The 19,235-nt window shown below is 54.5% G+C and overlaps 2 protein-coding genes across 6 annotated transcripts in view; both read right to left on the reverse strand.

The window, feature by feature from the left end:
- Positions 1-3,873: 3,873 nt before the first annotated feature.
- KLHL35 (kelch like family member 35) lies at positions 3,874-14,844 on the reverse strand. Of its 2 annotated transcripts, none has more exons than XM_063711297.1 (7): positions 14,538-14,844; positions 11,236-12,117; positions 9,918-10,126; positions 7,998-8,116; positions 6,841-7,029; positions 5,149-5,337; positions 3,874-4,234 (listed from the first exon to the last, which is right to left on the reverse strand). In XM_063711297.1, the coding sequence occupies exons 2-7, from the start codon at positions 12,114-12,116 to the stop codon at positions 4,046-4,048; spliced, it is 1,776 nt and encodes a 591-aa protein (XP_063567367.1). In that variant the 5' UTR covers position 12,117; positions 14,538-14,844; the 3' UTR covers positions 3,874-4,045. The 2 variants fall into 2 exon arrangements, with proteins under 2 accessions (XP_063567367.1, XP_009245122.3); XM_009246847.4 differs by having other exon boundaries at positions 9,918-10,102; positions 14,538-14,839.
- A 1,307-nt stretch (positions 14,845-16,151) lies between these two features.
- The window catches only part of GDPD5 (glycerophosphodiester phosphodiesterase domain containing 5), a 92,061-nt gene continuing 88,977 nt past the window's right edge, over positions 16,152-19,235 (reverse strand). For 2 of the 4 annotated variants that reach the window (XM_009246848.4, XM_054524834.2), the window contains 2 exons: positions 18,436-18,548; positions 16,152-17,169 (listed from right to left, as the gene is read on the reverse strand). In XM_009246848.4, the coding sequence (XP_009245123.2) occupies positions 17,021-17,169; positions 18,436-18,548 (262 nt within the window). In that variant the 3' untranslated portion in view covers positions 16,152-17,020. Of the gene's footprint in view, positions 17,173-18,435; positions 18,549-19,235 lie in introns of all 4 variants that reach the window. The other 2 variants (XM_024255864.3, XM_054524833.2) reach the window with 1 other exon arrangement.

A 19,235-nucleotide genomic window follows, 5' to 3' on the forward strand; every position in this document is an offset into this window, starting at 1 on the left:
AGTGAATTGAAAGATTTGTTTAATGCACTTTGCTTCAAGGATAGTATTTCTGTGTTCGTAAAATTTGAGAATAAATTGGTCTCTAATTAAAAAAAAATATTTAGAATGTCAAGATCCTAACTTCCAATCTGAGAACATGTAACATGAGTCTCTGGATTGGGAATGACTTATGTGATCCCAAACCCTCATTTTCACAAAGAAGATGGAGCCCTAGTAGCTCTGAAATTCAAATGAAGCTATGCCTCTGCTGCCTAGTCCAGTGCTGTGCTAACCCCGCAGCCTGCCCAGGTACAGCTGGGTCTTTGTCCAGCTGTACAAAGGGAGTTCCACTGTGATGTATGCATCCCGCCCTCACTGGCAGGCCATTGACTACACCTGCAACCAGCCTGTTGTCACAGCCCTTTGTGTGGTGAGCAGGAGAGCTGGACTCTGAGCCCTCAGTTGCCTAGAGAGAGGGTAGAGCTGGCCTTTAATTAAGGACTTTTTGGCTTTTTAGAGTGAGCTTCCGGGGAAGCATAGCATAGCAATAGAGCCACTTTCCTGCCAGAGGGGGTGGGTGCCAAAGGAGGTGGATCTTTTGCTCACTGGTTTACCCTCAGCATACCAGGAAAAATAGTCATCCTGATTCACTGTTTGGTCCAGGTTTTTATCACACAGTATTGTGTGATGAAATCCTTCTTGTAGAATGATTTAACTGGATGAAAATAACCATGTTTGTTTTTTGTCTTTAGAAATATGTTACTGTGGCTGGGCATGGTGGCTCATGCCTGTAATCCCAGCACTTTGGGAGGCTGAGGTGGGTGGATCACCTGAGGTCAGCAGTTTGAGACTAGCCTGACCAACATGGTGAAACCCCGTCTCTACTAAAAATACAAAAATTAGCTGGGCATGGTGGCACGCACCTATAATCCCAGCTACTAGGGAGGCCGAGGCAGAAGAATCTCTTGAACCCAGGAGGCGGAGGTTGCGGTGAGCTGAAATTGCACCACTGCACTCCAGCCTGGGCAACAGAGTGAAACTCCTTCTCAAAAAAAAAAAAGAAAGAAAATCTATTATATCCATACGGTAATGAATGTTTCCTTTTATTTTGTTTTTATTTTTATTTTTTATTTTTGAGATGGAGTCTCCCTCTCTAGCCCAGGTTGGAGTACAGTGACACAACCTAGGCTCACTGCAACCTCCACCTCCCAGGTTCAAGCATTTCTCCTGCCTCAGCCTCCCCAGTAGCTGGGACTACAGGCATACGCCACCATGCCCGGCTAATTTCTGTATTTTTAGTAGAGATGAGGTTTTGCCTTGTTAGCCAGGCTGGTCTTGAACTCCTAATCTCAGGTGATCCACCCACCTCAGCCTCCCTAAGTGCTGGGTTTGCAGTCATTTTTTAAAAAAAATAAATCTTGTTCTTTGGAAGACCATTAAGAATAGTCATAAAATATCAATCCTTACAAATAGAACTGCTCAAAAAAGAAACTCAAAAACTAAATTTGGGTTCAGTGGCTTCTGAGGGTATACCACAAGTGAAGTCTCTATGTTCTCAACAAGGGCGTGAACGGCAAACCTGCACACCTGAGGGCTCCGTGCTCTCAGGACTCATGGCCTGGCTTCCTGCTAAGTGGTAGCAGGTCCCTCTCTTTCATTTGGACTGAGTGTCCAAAGTGCAGTGGATTAGGAGCCAGGGAGATCCTCCATTTTTGGTCTTTTGGTTTAACCAATAGTCCTAGGAGCTTGGCACACCTGGGGTGTCACTTTTTGCTTGTGTTTGTGAATCTCTCTCATCAGGGACAAGAACCATGTCTCCATCTAGCTGCAGGCCTCTAGGGTGGGGACAGTATCCCATCAGACAGGGATTCCCCATGGTGCAAATGATGGTCTCTCCTCCTTCCACACATCTGTGCTGCACTCAAGCCATTTGTCAGGTTAGCAGAGCCTGGGGGAGGCAGTGTGGAGAGAGCTGGCTTCGGAGATAGCTGGGCCCAGGTCTGAATCCTGGCTCTGCTGCCACTCCGCAGCCCAGTGACTTTAGTCACTTCACCTCACAAGGCTGAGTCTGTTTCCTCATTTGTGAGGGGGCAGGTGGGCGTCAATAGTGCCTGCCTTACACTATTACAAGATTTAGTGCAGTCAGTGGGAAGCTTTGTTCCAGGCACTGGAGGACACAGGTGAAACTGACATCTTTCTTGCCTTAAGGGGCATCCTATGGGTGTGTCAGGGGAGACTAGAGAGGGCACATAAAAGAGACCTGGCCATGTGCCCGGTGATAGAGGAGGGCAGCAGATAAGGAAGGGGCACAAGGAGAAGAGGCAACTCTGGGGTTGGTTATAAGGTGGGCCTGGGCAGACAAAGCAGGAGAGGGCACGTGCACGAAAGCACACTAGAGGCACGAACAGTCAGCACGGGGGAGATGGGGCGCCCTGCCTGGCATGCGGGAAGGGTCCAGCCAGCTAAGATGCCCACGTGTTTGGGAGGAGCGTGCCCTGGATCTGCCCCTGCCTTTTCCCTGGGTAGGCCAGTGATACGGTGCCTTCTTTGCTTTGTCCTGAGCGTTCCCCATAGGGTGGGCACAGGCAGGCTAAGTGTCCCCACTCCCCTCCTCCACTGCCATTATCAGCTGTGTCCAGATGGTCACAGGCTCCCTAATCTGGGATAATCGGCAGGTCGGAGTTCAGCTGGGACCCGGGCCTTTATGCCTGCCGTGATGGGCCAGCCCCAGCTGGAGAGACCCTGTAGACAGGGCCCTGGGGCTTTGGAAGATGGGGTGGGATGTGGGGCTGGCTCTGTGCTGAAGGGAGATGCAAGGAGCAGATGATCGCTCTTCTTCCAAAGGCAATCTGAGTACAAATGAGGGGGAGCCTGCAGCTGGGGCCTGGCCAGCTCCTCCAGGCCTCACAGCGATATGCACAGAGCCTCGCGGAATCTGACTATGGTGTCTTTTGTTCCCTTTCTCTCCCTCTCTGAGCTCACCCCTCCCTACCCAGCAGTTTGTTGCTGCCCCTAGAGCCCCAGGCTTATAATGACATCAGGGGCTTTTGCCCCCATTGACGTTGGACACCTGACAGGTTCAGGTGCAGAGCCAGGGTGACTGGCTTCTCAGAGGCCCATGGCTACGGTGCCCCCACCCTGGGCCTGCGGTTTGCTGTGATCCTCCACTCCGTAGTTGTTCAGGGATCCATAACTATTTTTGTTTTGTTTCAGCCTCTTCCATGAGTGGGGGAGCCCCCTGCTTGTCTCCAGCTCCTAGCAGTGAGTCCTGATAATCTCAAATTTAAGGACGGTAACTTCGTCTGGGATGAGCGTGGGAAAGGATGTGTTTGGGAACAGACGCGGGCCTACAGAGGTGTTTGTAACCATCTCTTTCTAAGTGGTGGGAAACAGACATTTTATTCTTTAACTGTTTATATATATAGTGTGTGTTTTTTATGCATGAAATATTTTATAGTTTTTTAAAATGCCCACACTAATATTTTGAAAGTAAATGAGGTAATGTATGTGTCAGAACCCAATACCCAAAGCGATCGTAGTAAGAGGTGGGGCCTTTGGGAAGGCATTAAATTGCTTAGGGAATGAGGGTGGAACCCTCATGAATGGGATTAGAGCCTTATAGGAGAGGTTGAAGGGAGTTTCCCGGCCTCCCTCTCTCATGTGAAGACTCAGCAAGAGAACATTATTTAGGAAGCAGAGAGCCCTCACCAAACACCAGATCTGCTGGCCACCTGATCTTGCACTTTCCAGCTTGAGAACTGTGAGAAATAAATTTCTGTTGTCTATAAATCACCCAGTCTAAGATGTTTTGTGATAGTAGCCCAAACAGACTGCAATGGTATAAAAGTGCTTCATCAAGAGTAAACACAGGGAGCAAATATTAGACATTCCATCTTCAGGCAGGGCAGACTGCAGCTAGAACACAGACCCAACAAGGTTTTATTTATACAAGAAAAGGGACCATTAAGTTAAGGGCTCTTTGCTCGGAGGTGCCATGAGGGAGCAGAGTGTGCACCTGAGCTCCGCATGCCTCTCCGCCTCCTGGCTCAGGCTGTCCAAATCTGAGTCACCTGCCCAAGCTCTGGATGATGGTGACACAGCCATGGGAGCTGGTGCAGCGCTGCAGGGATGGCTGGGCCTCCACCTGCCCACTGCTGGGGTCAAAGGTGAAGACCTTATCGGTGCTTTCTCCGCGATCATCCCGCCCGCCAAGGATGTGGACCTTCCCATCACACACAGTGACTCCACAGCTTTCCTGCGTGGACAAACAGAAAGACAACTATCAGGTCCAGCCTGGGGCTTCCTCTGTCCCTGCCTGGCCAGGCCAGATAATAGAACCTTGACCCACAGACTGTGAACAGGCAATCTGGACTGTAGAGAGGCAGGAAACTGGATGGACCTGAGTTCCAGCTCTAGCTTGACCCTTACTCAGTGAATGGCCTTAGGCAAGTCACTTAACCTCTCTGGACCTCAGTTTCCTCATCTGCAAAGGGAGAAGAACTAAAGTGCCTTCTTCACAGGGTTCCCTTAACAGTTAATGGAAGTTAAGCATGTAAAGCATTTTACATAGAGCCTGGAATGTGGTAAGCACACCAATAACAATAATCTCGACTGCTGCCATCTTAGAATCTCAGACTCAAGCCAGAAATCTCACCAAAGGTCAGAACTGGCAGAGACCACCAGTCCAACCATACCTGTGTAGTCTCTGGAGTTTCAGGGGATGGAGAAGGTAGGGGAGGCAGGGAACTGCAGGGGCCAGAGCTTCCAGGACTTGGGCCTCCCCGCTCTGATATCACTAGAGCAGAACTTAGCAACTCGCTTCCCCACATCTTACCTCATGATTGGTTACTAGCAGTGGCCTTTGGGGCAGGAGAGACCACAGGGTCATTTGGACCAAATCCCCACTCAAAGCTATAGCACTTGGGACTGCAGGGTTCTAGGCTCTGCCTTAATTAACAGGGCCTAGTTGTTGGCCTGGGCCAGGTGCTGAACCTCTCTGGGGCCAGTCTCCTCATCTGTGAAATGCATGGTTCACTACCACTGTGAGGAGGAGCTAGAGAGTGATGTATAATAAAACCACCTAGGATGGAGTCACACAAGATTCACAAACTCCAAGATCCAGAGCTGTAGAAGTGGGTTCCGCTTTCCTGCCTTGAAGCCTCCACTTACCACAGGGCTGGGGAGGATAGCTGCCTCCCCCCACACATCTGTGCCTGGATCATAGCTGAAGATTTTGCTCATGAGACCCCCCATGACATAGATGGTGTCCTCAAGGGAGATGGCCTCAAGACACCGCTGTGAGAAGGGTGCTGGTGACCGCAGGCTCCACCGGTCCTCCTTGGGGTCAAAGCACTGCACCTGAGGGGCAAGAGGAGCAGCGGTGATGAAGACTTACCACCCCCCCACAAATGCCCCACTGCCCCCATGCTGCCACCTCTCTCCCTGGGGGCACTCATTCAAAACGACATTTGCCAGTGTCCACCAGGCCCGAGCCAGCATCTGGGAGGGAGGGGGAGATAACACCATCCCTGCCCTCAAGGGCCCTTCATCTGGTCCTATGTTCTGTCCTCTGCCTCTGGACTCCCTTTGTCAAAAGCCGCCTCATCTTTCAAGGTCCTGCTCAAATGCCATCCCATCCTTAAAGGTCTCCCTGGTGTTCCCCCCACCCCCCAAAACACACACAGGAACAGTCTCTTCTTTGATGGAGAACACAGTCACCTCATGTAAGATTAATCATAGAGCACATCATACTGAGCTGGGAGAGGTACTGTCTGCTTTAGGGTTATAGAGTCCTCAGAGCAGACCCCCGACGGGGATGTGTTCCTAGCTGCATACACTGTCAACTCCCTTCTCTTTTCCTGGTGCTCTCAGGTCATAAGATTCCAGCTGAGGTGTCTTGCTGCCCTATTTCTACAGCTGTCCACATGCCCATGGGTGTTTCTGATGCCCTTAACAGTTTCTGTATTTAGCTGCCTGCTCACCTCACTCTCTGTTTCCTCAACTGTTTCCTTGGAGACCCCCCTCCCCCCACAGCAGCCTATAACAAATCGGTGCTGCATGGATGGTGTTAAATGGGGCCTCCCACCATGAGTGCCCATCACTCAGCTCCAGGAGGGTTTGCTGGAAGAATGTGGTCAGGGAATAAGGAAGGGTGGGCTCCCTAATTTGGGAAAGAGTCAAGTCCTAGGACCACAGGCTTATGAGGCCATCAGGGGAGGGAAGGAACTGCTATGATAAATATTTTTATTTGCAAAAAGCCTAAATGTCCAACAATAAAAGATGAGTAGACTCTAGTTCATCCACCATGTGGAATAGTACAGACATTGAAATGATGGCTGTAAAGTTGCTAATCACGTGGAAAGTGCTCATACCTAAATTAGAATAAAATGCAGAATGCAAAATTCTGACAGAAAACAAAACTGTAAGAAAAACAAAAATCAATTCAGTGGAAGCCTGTAAGGCAATGCACCAAAATATGAATAGCAGCTCTGCCTAGACGGTGGGATTATGGGTTATTTTTTTCTATTTTTCTGTGTTTTCTAAATTTTCAGTAATAAGTGTATTGTTTTTCGAATGGAACAAAAGCATTTTAACTATCTTGCCCTCAATTTTTAAAACGTATGAAACTTATATGGCACCAGCCCAAACATTTGAGTCCCAGTGTGCTGCTGACCCACTGTGTGATCTTGGGGTCATTTTTCTGCTCATTTCCTTCCCTGAAACATGGAGGTGACTGGTCTGGGCTGTTGATGGGATTAAGTGAATAAATGGACAAGGGCATGAAAACGCCCAATTCTGCGCCTGGCACACATTGGGCACCCCAGCCTTCAACGCCCTCTCGCGCCCGAGGCCCGCGCCCACCTTGTCTGTGTTGACGCCGCCCTGCCTGGCGCCCCCAATCACGAAGAGCTGGCCCGCGCAGGACGCCACCGCCGCCGAGCTCACGGCCTCAGGGAGGGGCGCGGCGGCCGCCCAGGTGTTGGAGAAGGGGTCGTAGCGCTCCACGCTGTGCAGGCGCCTCAGGCCGTCGAAGCCACCCACCGCGAACAGCTGCAAGTGAGGACATGGGCCGGGGAGCCGGGTGCCAGGGCCTTAGGCCCCTCGGCCTCATCGCTTCAGTCTTACAGTCTTTGAGCTGGAAACTATCCCTGTCCCCAACCCAGCTTCAGGACCAAACTGACCCCGGAGCCCAGTGCTGCCACCACCTGGGTGGCCTCCACCCAGTTGCTGTACCTCCCTGAGCCGGTTTCCTCTCATTTAGCGGGGATGAGACCTGTCTTTAGGATGGGTACTGAATGCGGGTTACAGCTGTAAAACACCTGGCACCAAGCTGATGCTTAATAATAATAACTAGTATTGAGACTTTACCACCCCACTTAATTGATTCTAAGAAGCATCTTTGTTTCTGAATTCGGAATGTGGCTTACAAAGATAATTGACAGATTTTTTTTTTTTTTTTTTTTTTTTTGAGACAAAGTCTCGCTCTGTCGCCCAGGCTGGAGTGTATTGGTGCAATCTCGGCTCACTGCAAGCTCCGTCTCCCGGGTTCATGCCATTCTCCTGCCTCAGCCTCCTGAGTAGCTGGGACTACAGGCACCCGCCACCACGCCTAGCTAATTTTTTGTATTTTTAGTAGAGATGGGGTTTCACCGTGTTAGCCAGGATGGTCTCGATCTCCTGACTTCGTGATCCGCCCGCCTTGGCCTCCCAAAGTGCTGGGATTACAGCCACTGCGCCTGGCCGACAGATTCTTTTATTCTTGAGTGGCACAGTCAAGATTCAAACCTAGACTGTATGGCCCCAGAGCCCACATCCTTGACCATCAGGCTGTTACTATTACAGTAATTGCTATTATTATTAGCATCAGCCATTATTATGTGACCTTGGACAAGTCTCCTTCTTTTTTGGGGGGACTTCAGACCCCTTCTTACAAAGAGAGGGTTTTAGAGAACCTCCTTTCAGCACATCCACAGATCTGTACCTTGGGTCCCAGGGCAGCCGCTGCAGCTCGTGCCTACCTGCCCCTGCACAACTGCCATCTTGTGCCTCCACCTGCCCTTGTGCAGAGAGGCTACCTTGATCCAGGTGTGCAGGTGGGAGCTAAACATCCACACATCGTGACTGTTGATGTGGCCGCCTAGGGAGAGAGAAGCAGCTGTTGCCCACAGGCTCTCTTGCTATCCCAAGCATCCCCAAAGAGCTAGAAACTAGGGCACCCAGATCCAAAGGAAGGGTTAAGGGAAGGCAGTAGGAGGACTTCTTGAGCTGGTGTGAGACTCTGGACCTGTGACCCAGTGTGCTTTGAATAAGTAGTGGGAATGTCTGATTTACGACTCTCGAGGGGAGAAGCCTGACAGATTCAGGAAGAAAGGGCTGGTTTTCACCGGGCACCTTGTGGTGGTGGTGGTGGTGTGCCAGGCTCTGTGCTCAGGAAAGCAAAGAGGGGGCCGCTGTACTAAAGGTAAGAGTACAAAGGGTACCTAAGGCAAGCATCTGGAATGTACTGGGGATCCAGGAAAAGCAGAGCCAGCTGCACTGGGAGCCAGGAGAGGTAGAGGGTGACCCAACAACCCTCCCTCCCTTCTGCCTTCACCTGCACAATTTCATTTCTGATCTCATCCCTCCATGAGGTGTTGGGAATATTACACCCAGTTTACATATAAGAAACTCAGATGAGACTTAGAGACCAACAATGACCTGCTGAAGACTACATGGCCTTTTGTCAGAGCCAGAACCAGAGCTTCTGGCTCCAGGCTCAGCATTGGTGCTGCTGGAGGACATGGCATGCCCTATGGGGCCAGGCACTGGGGATGCAGGATGTGGACTCTCCCTTCCCATGTCTGGCCACCCTGGGGATCTTCGCCGAGGATCAACCTCTCAATGGGAGCCTCCCTGGGGACAACCCTAACTGCACCCTTCAGCCTGAGCCTGTGACCAGAGCCACATCTGTTTGGTAGCCCCCATCTTTGTTTATTCCTAGTGGCACCCAACAGAGGCCCCACATGTTGCTCAGAGCCATCAATGGCCTCGGATAAATTGTCCAGTGGTAATCTGTGGCCTGGATGGTCTGTGAGGCCTCCCTGGCTTATTCTCCTGCTCCTTACCCTTTGCAGGCACCCATATATGGTTCCTTAAAACATTAAGGTCAATCCACCTAGCCCCAGACTCAATGCCTCCCTGATCTGACTCCTGACTCACCTGTGATACTCAACCTGCACTTCAGAGCCCTGAGTCCCCAGGGTTCCTTTCTGCATGTCCCTGCCCTTGTGCCTTTGCCCATACTGTTCCCTCCAACTTTCAAGGTCCAGCTGAAAAGTCTCTTCTATGAACCCTGGCTAGATTCTCTGAGTGGCATTCCAGATCATCTGGGGACTCTGAGAATTCTGATCACATTCTGCCTGGCAGTAAAAGTGAAGTCTCTCTCCTCTCCAGGACACTCCAGGGGAGCAAGGACTGTGTTTTATGCTTCTCTGAGTCTTTAAGGCCTGAGCCTCAGGAAGGACACAGTTTGTTGGTATCAAACAGATGTGTGTTCCTCCTAGCTTTGCCATTTTTGAGACAATGGGGGAAATTCTGAGCCTCTCCGAGCCTTATCTGTAAAACAGCATTGTAGGGGGATTTAATGATAACGAATGTAAGCTTCTTAGCATAATGTTCGGCACATAGTAGGCTAGTTGAAGTGATTATTAATACTAATACGAATTGAATTCCCTAGGAAGCCGGCTCAGAACAAAAAGTAATCATATGAATTGAAGTTGACATTGCTGAATAAAGGGCGGGTCACACCCGCAGTTAGCTCTGCTCACTTCAGCCAATAACTGTAGGTTATCAGAAAACATCCCGCCCCTCTCTCCCGATTGGAGGCAAAAGCAAAGGGGGTGGAATGCGGAAGCCACAAGTGAATCCCGTGTGAGCTCCCGTTGCGGCTCCGCCCTCACCGGAGACGTAGACGTCATTGCGGAGAGCACAGGCGGCGAATTCCGAGCGAGTGTAGCCGGGCAGGCTGGGCAGTGGGGTCCACCGCTGGCTCTCTGGGTGGTAGGCATCGGCGAAGGGCAGCTTCAGGAGACCTTTGCGGTCGCAACCGCCGATGACCACGATCACTTCAGCTAGGTCCATGAATCTGGCGTGCGGATAAGCCCAGTGCCTGTTGGGCCGCACCCAAGTTCGGCCCTCTCTTACCCTCTCGACCACACTGCACGGTCCCGCTGCCCTTTCATGCGCTTCTGCCATCACCCTCGCCCACCCGATTCCCCGGCCCCAATCCCGCTAGACTCTGCCACTTCCAACTTTCCCTGTGGGTACTGGGAAGAGAATCGCTAATTCTTAACGCATTCTGCTGACCTCTAAACTACAGAAAAAAACAATCTTTACAGAGCCCTTGCCCTCACCTAGAAAAATCACCTCGTTTAATCCGTATGGCAGTTCTATTAGTAGGAATTATTACCCTTTTCTCAGGGGAGGAAACTGAGGCTCACATACTATGGCGTGCCCAAAGTCATGCAGCCATTAAGCGTCAGAGCTGGAATTCAAGCCCAGGTTTGTCTGTCGCTAACTCATCTTCAACACCCTTTTCTCGCCTCCAACCGCTGATTCTGCTGCCTCCCTCCTCGTATGACATCCCCTCATCCCTAATTCCATTAAGCCGGATAACTCACCCTTTCAGCAAATCATTCTTCCCTCTCATTGACCCCTCAGGCATCTGACCCCACCAGAATTTCCATATCCTTTAGCCACTGGTTTTCTAATTCCTTTGGCACATATTTGAGGATCTCTGTCCCAGGCCTTGTGCTTAGTGTTAGAGACAGTGTCGTCTCTGGGGGCATGATTAAGGGCTACTCTGCCCAGAGCCTCCCAGTCTGGCTTTCCAAAGGTGGAGCAGGCTGCTTTCACTCCTTTCCCATGCCCCTGCCTATTTCTATCCCTCATTAGACTGCGAGCTCCCAGAGGGCAAAGAGTGTTTTCAAATCACTTCCGCATCCCGGAACCCTGCACAGAACTTGCGTATAGTAGTAAGTACTCGGAATTACAGTTGCATGGGCCAAAGAGAGTGTGCGCAGGTGTGGGGTCTCTGCATCTCCCTCACTGGCTTGTTAACTCTTCAAGGACAGAATTATGGGCACCGAGCCTCTAAAATGTTGAACGAATGACTGAATATCATCAAGAGGCAGTACTAAAGGATGATGAAAGAATGAATTAGCGGTGGAAGCAGGCGGGAAGAACGGAGGGCGGGAGGCTAGGGGATGGCGGCCGTACCTCCGCGGCCGGGTCCGCAGCGCACCGGCCTCGCGGCCCAGGATGAAGCAGGCGCGAGCCTCGAGCAGCAGCGGGCGGCACTCGCCGCAGGCCTGCAGCAGCTCGTCTGCCTCCACCTTCTCCAGGAAGTAGGCGGGCGCCAGTAGCGGCAGGCGCACGTGCTCCAGCAGGCGTCGTAGCTGCCCGCGGCGGGCCGGCGCGTCGTGGCGCACCCAGCGCATGGCCGCTTCAAACACGGCCTCCTCCCGCGTCACGCCCAGCGCGGGGTCCGCCAGCAGCGCCGCCACCTCGTCAGGCGCCAGCTCCAGGAAGTCGGCGTGGCGCGCCACCTCGGCGAAGGCCTGGCGCAGGACGCGGCCGCAGCGCTCGGCCAGCGGGCCCAGCGAGAAGGCGGCGGCCACGCGGCGCAGCGCTAGGCTGTTGGCGGCGCGCAGGCGGCCCTCGAGGAAGCGCACACAGACCTCGCGCAGGCCCGCCACGCCCAGCCGCTCCGCCAGCGCCAGCACGGCCGCCGCCTCGTCCTCCGCGCGCAGCCGTACGCCCGCTCCGTACACGTAGTCGAGCACCACGGCCAGCGCCGCCGCCGCCCCGGCCGGGCTCGTGCCTGGCGCCTCGGGAGCCACCGGCACCACTGGCACCACGGCCGGGCGGCGCTCGGGCCGCCCGGCCGCGAACAAGCTGCGGAAGTAGGCGCTGCCCGCGCTGAGCGCCGCGCGGTGGCACGGAAAGTCGCGGCCTCCGGCGCGCAGCACCACGTCGGTGAGGGTGCCGCTCCGCCGGTAGGCGTTCAGGGTCTGCAGCACGCGCTGCGCGTGGCACGGACCCGCGCACGGCGCCTCGCAGCCCGGCTCCGACTCCTCCGGCCGATGGCCTTGCCGCATCCTGCCGGGGAGAGAACACAAACAGCGTCGGGGAAGCCACATGGCTACGCCCGGGAGAGGCGACAGCCCTCATCCGTTTATTTCCTTCCTTGACCATTTGTTCAGCGACTCTCCCCTCCGTTCATCATCCAGGTTCCTTGTGGCTACAGTGCCCCAGCCCCGCCTCACCAGCGCGACATTCTGCCCTGCCTACCCACTCAGACACAGTGCCCTTTTCGGTTCTTCAAACTCGCTAAGCGTTTTCCTGTCGATATCTGCAGGTGACAGATGGAACGCTCTCAAATAGGGTAATCGGAGGAGGATCTAATAAAGGAACTATTTTCAACAGCGGAGTAGGCGTTAGGGACTCCAGTAGGCGTAGGCTGTGCCCCAGGATACTAACAGCAGGGCACCTTGGCCGCCCCGGGGTCTGTAGCGGGAGAGCAGGGAAGTTACTGAAACCTGGAAATATATCTGTGTAAGGAGGGTCCCATGACAGGAGCTGAAGCCCTGGGTCAAGGGACTCAGGCTGCCCCACAGAGACCCAGTGTGTGCATGTGCAGAGAAGAGAGGGTACAATAACTCGACCGCGCTCTGCTCAATCCAGCCTGTCTCCTGCCGATCTCCGGTAGGTGCTGGACACTGACCACACTCTGAGCACTCCCCTGATAAGACAGCATCATACACACAGCATTCGCGCAAACGAATTCGACAAGTATTTATTGGGAGCCCTTTCCGTGCCAGGCAGTGAGCAAGACAACCATAGTTTCGGTGTGCCCGGAGCGCCCAGCCTGGCGGGGGTGCCATGGGAAGGCACCGGGTGTTAGGGGAGTTCATAGAAGGGGCGCTGGACCCAGGTGGAGGGGAGTCAGGGAGGGCGTCCCTGAGGGGAACCTTCCAGCTGAGAAGGATGGGCGAATTCTGAGAGGATGAAAGGTTAGAGCCCAGACTGAGGGAAGCTGGCCCTCTCTCTAGTGAGTTCTCTTGGTGTTCTCCAGGTAGCACCGTCAGGAAGTGGAAAGAACTCTAGGGACAAATGGGGATTCTAACCCAGTCCCTGCCACTGGCTTACGGTGTGGCCGGGGCAAGTCACTCCTCTCACCTGCCCGCCCTGGCCTTAGTTATCTCATCTGAAATGGGATCATAATCCCTACCTCACAGGGCTGTGGTTTCATGACTATTACATGGGCTGTATGAAAAGTGCTAGTACACAGTACGAGCTACATGGGTGTTTCCCTATATTGCTTTTAGTCAAGAGGAAGGGAGGACACTGTGTGTGCCAGTTGCTTTTATAGACATAATTTAATTTCATCCTCACAACCTGAGAAGTTTCTTTAGCCCACCCCTTCCCCTTTAGTTTGTCATAAGGGAAACAAGCACACACAGGACACCTGCCCTTCAGAGGTTTGCGGCGAGGCTCAGCAGAGGGGTGTTTGTGAAGGCGCTCTGCAGACTGAGGGGTTGGGCCATGCTGGTTATGATTTGGCCATTATGAACACAAAGCCTCTGCTTGCACACCTCCAGGGACAGGGAGCTCCCTCCTTTTCATCAGCTTACTCTAGGGGGCTCAGGTCCACCCTCTGCGCCCTGCCTCTCCTTCCATCCTCCTGCTCCCAGCTGCTCTGCTGCCTCTGGAGGTCAGATCCTGCCTAGTGTCAGCCTGGCTTTCATGCCCTGGTCACCCAGGGCAGCGGATCCCTTGGTCAGCATCATGAGAGATGAGCTCCCTGGTGGGCAAGAAAGTTAACTACTTTTGCCCAAGTGGAGCGACTGGATCCTGAATCCACCTGGCTCCAGGGTTTGCATGCCACACTTGCCAGGGTGGGGGGTGTGCCCCAAGGAGCAGCCAGGACCGGTGGAAGGAAGTGAGACCGGTCATCACAGCACGCTGCAACCAGTCTGTCCTCCACTGGCCCAGAAAGCAACCACGCTCTGAGTTAAGACCCAAGAGGGCAGGTCTCATCAGCATAAGGATGGACTTCTTGCAAAGGTGCCCCACAGCACAAGCAGCTCCCTGGGGGAGAAAGAGTCCCCTCCTAGAAAGTGTGTCAGTACTTTTCCATTTTACTATCTACTGCGCTGGGCACTCTGGACACACAGTGACATCAGATCCAGCATTCACTCTGGGGATCCCCAGTCTGGGGGGTCGAACGACACCCAGTTGGAACACAGAAGGTAAAAATTCCCAGGTAGGGTTCAGTGGGTATCCTCCCTTCTTGGCTGAGTCTAGGCACTTCAAGCCAGGGGTCATGATGCAGATTGAAGGGCCCAGCCTATAGAAGCTGACTCGAACATGCCACCATCACTCTTTTACACACCCACATCCACTTGAAGCCATTACCCAAGCACCTCCTCCGCATCCTCCCCATCTCAGACTTGCGGACACCACGCAGCCCGGGCAGCCCTGCAGCCTAAGGCTTCCCCCATGCACTTGGCGCTTACCTGGCCACGCCCTCTCCCAAGTGCTCCGCAGCTGCTGCTCTCACAGGTATCACTCCCGTTTGTGCCTGCCGCCCGCACCCCTGGCAGCCCAAGCTCCAATGTTCGTGCTGCTCTGCCCAGACTCCCGTTTGCTGTTCGCTGGGGCTCAGCTGCGGGAGGACAAAGGGGCTGGACGCCAGGAGGAAGGGGAAGGGAGGGGAAGGGAGAAGCGAGTGGGGAGGGGGATGCTGGGCTTTTGTTCCACTCTTGGACTAGCCCTCGCAGGGAGGGAAAGAAAGACGGGGCATAAGAGTGGGATTGACTGTGTGTGGAACTCCAGGATTTGGTGTACCTGGGTTTGGGGGTGACCTGGTGCGGGCCTTGTCTCGGAATGACGATGGGTTTGAAGGTGTATGGTGCTGGAGTTGGGGTGTGGGAGGGGTGTCATCATGCAGTTGTGGGCATGTAGGTTCCAGGGTGACTGTGTGTGATTGTGGGGGTACATGGAGTGAAGTGACTGTAGCATGGGCTGCGTGTGGACATGTGGCTGTGTGACCATGTAGATGCCCATGTGACTAAGCATGTGGGGCGGGGGCACAGTGGCTCTGAGTCTTACTCCCTCGAGCTCAGGGAGAGGCAGGAGCTGACCTCTGTCCCAGGAAGCGGAGCACTTGCCAGACATTCAGTAGCGGGGCAGGAGGGCCAGTCCTCGAGGTTACTGTGGGGGCCCAGTGGAGCTTCCAACATTTGCAGGGGGCTCTTTTCTTTTTTACCTATAAGGTGCCAGAATCTCCTAGACCCCAAGAATTCTATCCAGAAGATCCCTGTTTGGAAGAGACACGTCCCTTGGCTCCCAGGAAGCATGGAGTTAATTTGATGCAGGCTGGAGCTGGGGCTCAGCTTCCCCCTTTTCCCTCAGGTCATACCCATGACCAGGCAGACTCTTAGGACAAAGAGGGGAGTTACAGGCCTGCTCTGACGCCACCACTGACCCCTGCCCACAGACAGCAGAGGTCCCAAGGACTGGAAGGAAAGGACACCTGTGGTCCCAGGGCTGTACTTTGGCTTTCAGCCCAGGTGCCCCCAGTCCTGGGCATGGGCATGGGCCCTCCTCAGGCAGGTCCAAAGCTCAGAGAAGTCAAAGCCAAACTCCTGGCATGGGGAAGAGGCCTCCCTGTGCTGAGGGCTTGTCCCAACATAGCCGGGAGGCTCAGAATGCCTTCGTGTGGCTGTGGGGGCACCTGCCAATCCCACTCCCAGCCCTACATTGGACCCAGGAGCCCTCCCCCTCTTCGTGTCATTCCTAGCTTATGGAATGACGCGGGTGCCATGGGGGTCATGGCGCACATATGCACTGGGGCCAGAGTCTGGATGGGATTCTGGCTTGGCCTGTTCTAAGCTGTGTGGCTTTTGGAGGTCACTGTACCTCTCCAAGACTGTCTCCCCATCCACCATATGAGGATACCGGCTCCCTGCCACTGGCACCATGGCGGACCCAGGAAAGGGGAGGCACCATCCTGCCACTTTCCCATTCATTCCTGAGAATGGTTCCTCCTCAGATCGTAGGGTCAGAACTGAAACCTAGACCCCGCGCACTCGTCCCCACCCTCCTGCTGGCAATTCAGAGACAACACATATCAAGACGGCAGCTTTAATCACATTGGCCAAGGCCCTTGGGTTCCCTCTGTGCAGGCCTACTTAGCCACACACCCACCCTGACCATGTCCAGAACACTTCTACTAGGTGGGCCCTGCCCTGTGGCCACTGATGTGGAAACCTGAGGTCACATCAGTCTGTGGACTCCTGGGTTAAGTGACCCTTCTGCCTTGAGGTCTGCTGGACACCTGGGCATGGGATCCAGTAGTCCTGAGCTCACTCTTCTGGCCATCTCCAGCTGCTCCTAGGGGATGTGGCTCAGGCCCGTTCCTGGGGCAGGGGGTTGGCAGTGGCATGAGGTGGGTTGGGGAGGAGGATGTGTCTCCACATTGCAGCTGGCTTCCTCCTGGGCCGAACCTCCTTGTGCTTTGAGACTGACAGGAAGAGCAGAGTTGCTTCAGGTAGAGGCTTGGCCCAGGCCCTTGGGGCAGGATAACAGCAGAGAACTCAGGTGCCTCGTGGCACAGACAGGAGGACAGACGGCACAGGTGAGCATCCGCACACCCCATTGCCACAGGGGGCATGGCATGGCCCATGACCCATCAAAGCTTCCAGGTCGGGATACAGGAGAGGGCCTCAGAAGAGGGGGACCAAGTCCTAGGCCCCATACTTCCCAGAAGGAGCCCCAGGCCTGCAGGGGCATCTGAAAGGATGGAGTCCTGGCACAGCTGGGCCTCAAGGGACAGGGAGTCCCCCTCAAGAGAGGCTGCAGCTGACAAGGGGCTGGAGCCCACAAGGAGGCTGTGGAGCCCGCTCCCAGAGCACTCCGAGTTCAGACACACTTCCACCAGCTCTCCTAGGCTCCCCAGCTTCTGTGTCAGGTACAGGTGGGACAGACATGTCTTCAGCTAACGCCCACTCCGCTCTATGAGGGTCTTGGCGCGGCTGCCACCCCCTCGGGGGCACACAGGGGTGGCGGTGCTGTTGGCATATGTGTCATAACTGTTGTTTGAACATACGGAGAGCACATCGGAGGCCTCTACACCATCGCTGATCTCTGCTGGGCCAGAGGGAGACAGAACGTGAGTCGGGGAGGAGGCAGTCGTGAGGATGGGTGACAGATGGGGCAGGAAGGCTGCACCACACAGCGGGGCACCTGGAGGTTGATAAAACCACTGGGCTCAGGTCGACACTGAGCCTGGCGCTCAAGGCCCCTTTGGTGTCTGCTGAGCACTCTAGCTTCGCCTTCATCTGCTGTCCCCTGGGACTCCAAGAAAACCACCTGTGCCCCTGAGCTTGGCACCCATGTGTCCAATCTCCTCAGGGCCTTTGCATGTGTCGGCCCCTCTCTTAGGAGTGACTGCCCCAACAACACCTCCTTTTCCTACAGTCTGGCTCAAGTCTTCTCATCTGTCACTCAGCCTCCTGGGAGCCTCATTGGAGCCCTGGGCCGGGTTGGGGCCTCCTCATGGCAACTCCGGCCCCTGCCTCCTTCTGCCCTGGCCACATTCTGTATGGTTGCTGCCTGGGCCCCCAAAATACCTCAAGGACCGGGGTGGGTTCTGGGCATCTATGTCCCCAGGGCCTGGTAGAGTACTGGGCACAGAGCAGAGGCTCAAGAAAGCTCTGCTGAGTGGAGTTCAGCCCTATAGAGGGACACTTAATTCTGGGTGCCCAGGCAAGCGGTGCTGCCTTGCCACCTCTGCGCATGTGCCATGCCCACCTGGAATGCCCTTCCTTCCCTCAGCTCGCTCGGCCCTCATCTTGAAGCCATTACCCAAGCGCCTCCTCTGCATCCTCCCCATCTCAGTGTATCAGGCGCCCAAAGCCTTCCTCACTGCCCAGGCAGCTCTGACCACACCCTCCCCGCCAGCACTCCCGTCGCAGGAACTCAACTTTCCCTGCCTCTGTTTATATAAGTAGCTGCTGCTTCCATCAGACTGGGAATGTTGACAGGGACTGGCAAAGAGCAAGGGTGAGGCCAATATTGTAGGATCCAAGTACGAACCAGGCAAAGGGGGATGGGCCTTCAAAACAGACTCCTCTCCCTACCCCACCCCTGCCCACCAACCATGGCACTGACACCAAGCCATGGTGGATGACAGGGTGGATGACTGTGTGTGTGGGCGTGTGTGTTTTCACACGTGTACTTATGCCTTTGTATGTGTGTGGGTATAATCCCGGTGGGTTTATGTACGTCTGTGCCCTTGTCCCTACCCGTATGTGCCGCATGTGAATGTGTGTGCATACACATCTGTTTGCATGTGGGGGTACAGAAAGCTGAGCCCAGGGCCTGCCTCCACCTGTCTGCAGGGCTGTGTACCTGAGAAAATGAGCTTCTCCTTCATGATGCTGACGTCCCGGCTGGTCCGGCGCACCGCAGCACTCAGCATGATCTGCTCAGGGTTGTAGCTCCGTATGCCACCCAGGCGCCACCTGCAGAGACGGCCCCATGGGCATCAGGTCCCTCCTCACCCCTCCCTTGGAGCAGAGACCCTGCCTACTTCCAGAGCCTCTCTGGATGTGGCCCGAGAGACCAGCAGGACTCTTTGTCCCACTGTACAATGGGGAAATAGGCCCAGAGAGGGCAGAGTTGGGACTTGAATCAGAGCCTGCTGACTCTCGGCCAGGGCTCCCTGGCCTCCCTCTTACCTCCAGAGCCATCAGTCAGCAGCCCTGGCCCAGGACTAGGGTTGGTTAGTTCTGTCTCAGGTGTCCCCAGTAATGCATCTGGCTCTCTTTGAATGGGACAGATTTGGGAGCAGGAGGAGCTTAGTAGGCATGAGTCTGTTGACCTAAGCTGGGGCACACACCAATCTCAGGGAGTCCCAGCTGATGTCTCTTACAGCTCCACCACCACGACCAGCCTAAGTGAAGCCATGAGGGAGACCCCCTGAGAGGGAGGGAAGGAAAGCAGGGGGGTGGGGCCAGGTGGTAGGGGGCTTTGCCCAGAGCTGGTCTGCACAGGTTCCCAAGACAAGGGGGTTAGAGTGACTTGGAGTGGGGCCAACTGCCGCTCTGTCCTGGCAGTCCTAATGGGGAGGGAGGTCAGAGGATGAATCCCTCTGATGGCTGAGACAGGTGCAAGGTGGGGGTAAAATTACTCGAGAGTGGGCTGGGAGG

The sequence above is a fragment of the Pongo abelii genome, chromosome 9 (assembly GCF_028885655.2).
Source record: "Pongo abelii isolate AG06213 chromosome 9, NHGRI_mPonAbe1-v2.0_pri, whole genome shotgun sequence".
Classification (NCBI taxonomy): Eukaryota; Metazoa; Chordata; class Mammalia; order Primates; family Hominidae; genus Pongo; species Pongo abelii.

Bases quoted from the DNA above. Each gene is read 5' to 3' on its own strand.
- KLHL35 (XM_063711297.1), bottom strand. From the start codon at position 12,116: ATGCGGCAAGGCCATCGGCCGGAGGAGTCGGAGCCGGGCTGCGAGGCG. The intron at 8,117-9,917 runs GTGAGGGCGGAG...CTCTCTCCCTAG, and splicing joins CAATGACGTCTACGTCTCCG to GCGGCCACATCAACAGTCAC. The intron at 7,030-7,997 runs GTAGGCACGAGC...CCTCACTTGCAG, and splicing joins TGGCAGTTGTGCAGGGGCAG to CTGTTCGCGGTGGGTGGCTT.